Source organism: Opisthorchis viverrini, assembly GCF_000715545.1.
Source record: "Opisthorchis viverrini unplaced genomic scaffold opera_v5_153, whole genome shotgun sequence".
Taxonomy (NCBI): domain Eukaryota; kingdom Metazoa; phylum Platyhelminthes; class Trematoda; order Opisthorchiida; family Opisthorchiidae; genus Opisthorchis; species Opisthorchis viverrini.
This window is the reverse complement of record NW_008751810.1, coordinates 883,728-892,273: the sequence shown is the minus strand read 5'-3', so window position 1 is coordinate 892,273 and position 8,546 is coordinate 883,728. Positions and strand designations below refer to the sequence as shown.

General features: G+C 45.4%; 1 protein-coding gene across 1 annotated transcript in view; it reads left to right on the top strand.

Moving 5' to 3' along the window:
* Positions 1-7,016: 7,016 nt before the first annotated feature.
* T265_06988 (hypothetical protein) overlaps positions 7,017-8,546 on the top strand; it is a gene marked incomplete at both ends in the record, with an annotated part of 34,318 nt that continues 32,788 nt past the window's right edge. The window contains one exon of the mRNA XM_009172405.1: positions 7,017-7,470. Coding sequence (XP_009170669.1) covers positions 7,189-7,470 — 282 coding nt within the window. The remainder of the gene's footprint in view (positions 7,471-8,546) is intronic.

Below are 8,546 nucleotides of genomic sequence, written 5' to 3'. Positions count from 1 at the left end.
TGATGTTGACCTGGACCGAAGCAAAGAATCTCAGCACGGTTGGTCCCGGAGTCTCTGTATCAATGTGTTTGGAGCCCAAGTACGAAATACTCGACAGCTGTGAGTAAATGTTTGACCACTACGAATAACGAGGTAGAGCGGCAGTTAGATTAAAGAGACGAAGATAATCTGATGTGACCCATCCGCTCCAGACAGTCTGTCTGTTGTTGAGATCCCACGGATTTCATGAAAGTATCGGATTTCTTGAGGGATAATGTAAGCAGGCATGCGAAATAGCGGCTGAAGTTGGCGTTGTTTAAAAAAGCCTCTACGATATAGCCAATTGAGTGCCCCCAATTCAAGGTAAGTATACCTCCCAGTTTGTCAGTCGCTCACATCGTGGCGATATTTCGATAACCTAATTTATATCTTCCCAACATTTCAGGAAGTCACTAACCGAACGAAACTGTGCATGAAGTGTTCATGTACATCTCGGCAGGACTTACGTACTCATCGAAACGACCAATAAAACTCAACTTTTTGCGCCGTCCGTTTTGGCGCTCCGGCTAGCTGATTAGGCACCATGGATCGTAGCCGCATCTTGCGTGACTCAACCAGGTTCGTTCATCTGCCCACCATGATCGACGCAGGTTCCATGTGGCTAGCATATCTACATCCCATCATGATTCGCAAGCTGTAACAAACATGTTTCTGCAGGAATTGCACCGCTGCATACTTTGCATCCACAAGTGCCATGCAGCTTCTACGATATTCATGAAATTATTTCGGCTGTAAAACTCTGGAAGTTCCATCTGTAGTATACGGTGTCTGTCATTTTGATTGAATCATAGGTAAGTATTGGTGATGTACAACCTTACTTACTGGGCTCTGGCACATGAGCTTTGTTTCTGTTTTCCATCCACAGAAATTGTCGTGAACACCTGTCTCCAGAGAATCACTGTCCCCTCCACAGCGTGCATATTACACCATCCACTGCAAGCGAGACAGCTTTATCCGTAATTCGCAGTTTATTTTTTTACATTAGACAACGAATTCAGTCGGCGGCTTTCATTGACCTTCAAGATTTGCTCATTTAAACAAATCACCGATGAAAATGATTTGAAATACCACGTGTGTATACACATTATACACACACATTACACGCTACGGAGTTGCTTCCATAAAAATTTCGTAGAGTTGGAAAATTCAACTTCATTGTGCGAATACTGATTAGCGGCCTTATGCACTTTATGTTGTCTCAGAGAACTTTCAGGTGTGCGCAACCAGAATGCTTCGGAATTTAGAGAATGCTATCGCTCCATACACTCAAAGAACAATACGCTGTAAATGTCTTTCACCTGTTTTGTTCATTTGTACACGTCACGCCCATTTATTGGTTCCTCCGATGTGTACACCAGCTTAGAAGGTACGCCCAGTGTACTGGAAGAACTACTCTTAACATAAAGCATTTGCAACAGTTCGAACATTTCAGTTTGCTTCCAGCTAATTCCAAACTGAACTGCTCAACTTGAGCGGAAACGTGAACTGTAAGCATGAAACGCACTGTGCCTCAGAAGTATGACTGTCTGTCGACTCGAGCGTCATATGGCTCCTAGCCCCAATTACCCCTCCCCGCTCTCTTCTAGGATGAATGTGAATCCCTTAGACAAGACCTTTTTGACCTCTCCATGTCCATCCGCAATGAGGAGACCGTTCCATGTTGTTGTTCCAGGTTGATCGATAGCAATGCCGAATTTTCAAAAAGGGCATTCGCAATGAATTTGGTGAACACAAAGATGTCGATATGATAGCATTTGTAAAAAAGCTTTCAGTGCCACTGTTTTTTATGGCACAGTATGGAAGCACGCTGGTCATTGAGTCGCGAACACCAGTAAGGATTTCGATAGGATAAGGCTGCGTCAGCCGCAACTTCACACTCCGACTGGCGTTAGAGCAACGTCACATGTAATGTAGACTGGTTTGCTCACACGCTGCGGTCGTCAGAATTATCCGAAGGCACTACAGCACATATTCCTCCTTCCTGTTAATACCACTGCCTTACTGAGCCCTTTTCACCTAAACACTGCACCGGCCCGCACACTATGAGTGACCACAATCCCGCTGTTTCTTTTCAACTGCCAAATGTGGTACGGTCCTCTGATAATCTCTGTAAATGATAACCCAACACAGCCAGTAACTCTTTGTCCACAGACACCTGCCATCTGCATTTCCACCCCAGTGCTGTCCCAGTTCCCATCACAGGACGTTACGACATCTTATCTCACATACTTAAATTTCTCCACATCGCAAACCAATTAGAGAACTGATTCTCTCAGCAATTTTATTCCATTTTGACATTTCTATTCTTAACATTTTTAAACCGCCTAACAATCCTCATAATCTGATCTCGATAGGCAAATGTTTGTCCTTCTAATCAACAACGGCTTAATTTTTCCTGATTTGCACTACATCTCATCTGTCTGTGCTAGTTTGTCGAACCTTCATGTGCACAACTTAAATGTGGCCTTTGGCTAGCACGCCTGTTGTCATTATCTTCCTCCCAGGTTTCACTACCTCCCGTTCCCATGGTTTCCATCTCCGTGTTGGGGTGTCTATCTCATAGACTCTCAGACCAAAGCGGACGTCGCCTTTTTGAGGCTCCAGTATCGGCAGGCCCCCCAGGGTGTTCAGCTTTCCGCTTTTCGGTTAAGCCTTCCGTTCATTCCCGGGTGTTCTTAGGTTCCTTACCCACACTCCGATTATCTCGACTAGTCAACTGTCCACAGTTGTCGCGTCACAGTATGCGCAGAAACGCCACACAGCTGTGCAGACGGCGCTGCGCTTAGTTACTAAATCCTTGTTTCCAGCGCCAGCTGCTCTATTACATCGTCTTCGCTATTTGCCACTTGTGATGGATAATTTACAGCTGAGACGCATAAGGTTAAACCAAGACCTTCTGCATCTCCCGATCTAACGACGGGCTTATTTATCGAGCTTCAGTCCTGAATTTTCTTCCTGTTCTCCGCATAATATCCACAGCTCTGGATGTTTGTCAAACTGCATTTGGACTAAACTTTTTTCGTTGCCTGTATCCTAAACTAAGGAAGAAGATCCCCTCCCATATTCGTACAATATCATCCCGTGTAAGCTTTTGAAACATCTTTGGTTTCTTTCTTTCTGTCAAGAAAAAAGAGTGTTTTTGCGCTACACCATCTACCTGACACTATTTGGAAGAGGCTCTCGGCCCTCCTAAGCTGCCCGTTTACCTTAAATAACCTACTACTTGTCCTGAGCAAATGCACTAATCAGCATCGATTCTATAACGTCAACTCGCACGTTCTCGGCCAATAAACGCCACCTTATCTACCTCTTATATGCAGTCTCCCTTCCTAGGACTACATCTGCACTTGCTTCATGAGTTGCAGATTTGTTGCCGAGGATTTGTGGCGGCTGCCATTGAAATCTCCAGTCATCCCAGACGGCTCGTTCCTTCATGCCGGCTCACGCTTTTGTTTTACTCTGCCAGCTGTGCTTAATGTGTGGTGCTATTCTTTCCCAAGTGGTGGTGGTGAATATACCCTGCAGGGAAGATTGCCCTGGTACTTTGCACCATGCTGTGTTCGCATGCCCGCCACCACTTCAGCAGACCGGATGCTTCACAGGTGGTTCCGAGCCGAAGCTTTACTTCAAGAAATCAAGAAATGAGCACCGTTTCTGTCTTCTGTATAGCTGCTGGCCTAGAATTCTACCCCCTTTATTTAGCTGGCAACGCTATGATGTGCATTTGGAAGGTAAAAATCCTTTCGCCTGATGTTAAAAAAATATATCGGGAAGCCTGAAGCTACGTTGAGACGCTCACGGCTAACGTCGACGTGAAAGGCTATTTTCATGCTCGCCTTAGCCGAGGTTGCATTATACCAGGTCTAGTTCGTCAGCCAGGCATAACGCACTCTCGTCACTCATGTTCCAGGAAGTAGTCCCATAAATCTAAATTCTAAGAACGTCATTATTCCCTGAATACTAGCAATCAAGCCTGTTGGTTATTTTGCCATTCCCCACTCGTTTATTGGGGCAGGCAGCAGTGATACAGTGACTGATGAACTATAAACTTTTTTCTGTTCATTTCACACTTCTAGTTACAGTGCAATCCTTATCCGCTATCTCGCTGGTTGTCGCTCACCCCATAGTTATATGGCTCGTTCCCCTTTCATTAACCTCCCTTTCGTACAACGGATAAATTCTGATGGCATCCTGCAACTGGGCTAACAATTAGCGATATGTGTATAAGCGGCTCCGTAATCACCCGTACCAACCAGCTGAACGCTTAGGCTCCCTACGCGATGCCTTGTTGGCTAAGCCCTCATCCTCCCAAATTACGCGGCTGTTCTCGTCAGGGCATTAAACCTACTTATCTACTAACTCTCACTGCAAAGCTTGAAGCACAACTGTTATCATCAATGCTTTCTGTCACAGATATACTTGAAAGTGGTGCAAACTTGCCGGGCCGAAGCACACTAATAGTGATTTGTTGTATCCCTGATAAATCGGCTACCTGTGCTAATCCTTGGATGGTAGGTTATCTAACAAACCCACCACTTTGGTAGATTTATTTATGTTGCTTCCGTCCACCTTTAGATTTTTTCTGCTTGTGGACACCATTTTATCTGATACCTCGCCACACCAACGAGACCAGTGAATTCATCTCAATTGTTCTTCTTGCCAAGCTTCAAACTTTGGCTCCAAACGTTTCGCTTGCATTATTTTGGTTGGTTCCTGGTTCACACCTATATGGACTTTCATGTAAATCAAAATTACCTTGAATATACATCGGCACGACTACCGGTGTCAATCCTCTCGCGTCATCCAAATCCAGCTGCCAGAGGAATACACGTTCCATGTCCGATTACCACAACCTTCACATCCATTACATGGCTGCCCAGAAATTGAGGTATGCCGGTGCAGTGATAGCATGACGCTGTCATATCTAGTCTGAAGGCACTCCCGCAACTATTTTCTTTTTACTCTCGACTGCCCCCTGTCTTCTACCTGCGCTTCCAATTACAGCCACTGACAAATTATTAGCAAGGCCCTAACCTACACTGAGGCGAGGTGTTCCTAACCCGCTGAACCCTTTGTTCGGACCTACGCATCCAAGTTTCGTGATTTCAGTTTGCTCCTCACACAAGCTAAACCATTTTCTTACGGTGCTCTTCCAGACCAATGCATTACCGGTACCTCTCACACGCAAGTGTCCTCTATACCTGATTTCCCTCCAAAAGCGACACTGTAGAGTCTACTCAGTCCCACTGTAAACGGATTGCAGCTCACTAAGCTATGTAAATGCATTCAAATTGACTGTAAACCGCACATTTGTGAATCACTAAGATTGTAGACCACCCTGGTGACACCCATGCAGAGTTCAGGTGCATAGCTTCCTTCCAGTTAGGCAGTGCCTGTTAAGTAGTCCAAGGATCGTCCGTCAAACCCACAACAATCACTTTACTCAGTAGTACTCTGCCATCTGCCCCCTAAGTGAATGCGAAAGACTTGCGTTTTTTGCTGAAAAACTAAAGCGCATTCTTGATGTTTATGGCCCTTCAACGGACATCCGAAGCTTGTTGCCGCTAGACCCAGGCGATCGATCTTCCACTCAGTCCCTAAAAAACCACACGCGTGTCTTAACAAACCGAAAGACTGTGCTTTTTTTCAGTCGTTAACTTCCGGACACAGGGTCATACTGCTGAGTATCATCAGAGCCCCTTTATTCGGATTGCATTTAATTCATCTCCATCATCGACATGTCTCCTCCGCATGTTCGACTTCCTCCACCGTACGCTTCACATCATAGACAAAAGCGAGTTTAGGGCATCTTATCAATCTCCAAGCGGTTTATTCTCGGAACACTGTCGTCCAGCAGCTCAAGCGTGGTGCGAATATGCTGAGATTCGCAATAATATCTAAGTACCTCATTCTACCAAAAGAGTTTTTTTCCGCCACAGGTTACTCCTGTGAAGTGCCGCCAACTACCAGGGTGGCACACACGCTTGTCGCCTCTCACGCACAGACTCGAATCGGAACCGCACTCATTCCTGCATACAATTTCAGACTGTTTCCACTCAAATAATGTCTCTCCATGGTGGTTTCAGTCGCTGTAATTTGGATATCTATTCTCTTCTGCAGTGTTTCCGCTCTGGAACAAGCCCGTCGCGTCCACTTTGTCCCTTTAACTGCTCCACTGCTTTAGGTGAGTCGTCTATAGAAGCCGCGTGAAGTCATGTAATAAAAGCTTTTGAACTGAACCAGGGTTGTTTTGATAAATAGCGCAGTTTCGCACGCCTGCCCTACATAGTTTCTTGGAAGACCGCTGTACAACACTCCCTGCTAAGCTGGTGTCCGTTCTTTCGGTCAAATAGACGATTTTGTCTTCCGTGGTTTTTGTTCAGATCTATGACTCAGGCACTCACGATTAAGAACCAAGCCCTGTTAGGAGTATTTAGAAAGCCATAACGCCTGCGTTATTTCGCCGTGACTGAGACTATTAACAACTCACGTTCTATCAAAAGCTGAATGATATTTTACAGTTATAGATATTCTCACACCAACACACTTAGAAACGAAATTATACTAACTGTTCAGACGGCATTTAGTCACACGTATTGTTGGAAGGTACAAAGGTTGAAACGTCGAGAACTCCTTATTTCGTCTGAAGATTTTTAACTAGATTTCCCACCCAGTGTCCCACAGGCTACTGGAGGCATTGCCCTTATTATTACGGCCGCACTTCTTCTCAATGATGCCTTTGCGTTCTCTCAATAAATTTCATCCCACTGCGGCAACCATCGACGCCCCATGCACACTGGTGTATTTTTGGCTATGTTTGACTTTTACCCTAATTCACTCCTGCGCAGCGCCGCAGGTAGTGAGATGCACATTCGCTTTTCTTTTTATCAATACATCAACCTGGGTTCAGATGTCATACCCAACTATCCTAGTCCCATATAGTCTCCGGGGTCGATTAGTGAACTGGGCTCACGATTGGCGGGTAATATGATAACTGTCCGTACGCCTTTGGTGTCCCAATGTGCTCGTGACAAAGGCTGTCGCTGATTACCCGCTGTGTATGATAAAGGCGTTCTTCGTTATGTTTTGGATTATTCTGGCGCTAATTAGCCCGTAAACCTTCACCCTACACAGCTCGACAGATTGGGTATGTGCGATGCCGCCGTTTTCTGTCACATGCCATCAATGAGCACATACAACAAATCTCATATCGGCAACGAAATTGGTTGCAAAACGCTGGATTATCTTAGTTCCTTTGCAAACCTGGAGAGTGGAGCCAAATCATCGTATGATTCTGATGACTGCTCCAATCCGAACAGTCAATCGAAGCTTCGTTATGATCCTGTTGAATCATTGGCGACTCCACAACCCCAAGAGACCATCATCGATGGTTTTTCCATATTGTCATTCAGAACAAAAGAGGATCTCACGGTATGTGCTGCTTTCGGTTTTCATTTTCTGGCCAGCCTTTTCGGTTGTTGTGAGCTAACTATCAGACGACGGCTCTTCTAAATCTCCCAGTTAAGGGGTATACGTTAAGATTTGTACTCGAGCTGCAAGACTAACCTCACTTTTGACTCGGGTCGTTTGTTGTCTCTTGAGGGTTGAGCTTGACGTAGCGTGTTCGTTCAGTCGACAGAATCAACAGAGCTGTGTAAAGCAAAAAAGAATGCAACCTGTTAGGGATTTAACTTCTCGATTGCTCTCAAGCAGAAGAGGGTGTCGGCAGGCTGGAAATGATGTTGGGAGTGAATTCGTTCGAAGACTAGACAAATTGCGTTTATGTGTTAATTCCGCTGCTTTCGTTGGAGTTTTAAATGTCGAGCTAATGGATGCATGAATTATGCTAATCAACTGGTGCCAAAGCTAGTTCTTTGGAACAGCCCGCACGGAGTGGAAACTAACCTGCATTAGTTTTAGTGCTTTCTGAGACGTTGAGCAACTCGAGACAAGATGAACGTGGTTGCTGCTTAGATAGTTGTTTTCCAACCCTCTACTATATTGTGCAAAGCAGTTATGACGAGCTGAAAGAATATGCTTCGGTTATTGTAATCCGAGCTTATTTCTATGCTCACTACTAAAGTAAGAAGGTGACTTCCCATGCATTTTTAAAGACCGCGCAACCATCCTTATTGCTTCTACCACCGCCGGTTTCCGGGGCCCGGTCGCAAGGCTAAGCTGGAATAATAATCGGGGATTCTCGGCTTCCTGAACCTCTTCATTTTCCTTAGCCTTCCCTGTCCAGAAGGCTTCAAGGTCGTGCGTTCGCTAAGTTGACTTGACTCCCGATAGTTCATCGGCCTGAATTTTGTTCGGGGCCAGCGGAAGATCGCATCACTAATACCGACCTTCGGAACAGTATCAGGCTATTAATAGGGTATGCCCATCTCTATTCCCCTCATCGTCGCTACCCACCGGCGCCTTCTATCAGTGTTCTTCATTTTCGGCATTCCTAAGACTTGTGGCATCACAGTGGTTTGTTGCTGGTTTATTTTTTCTGGCGTCAG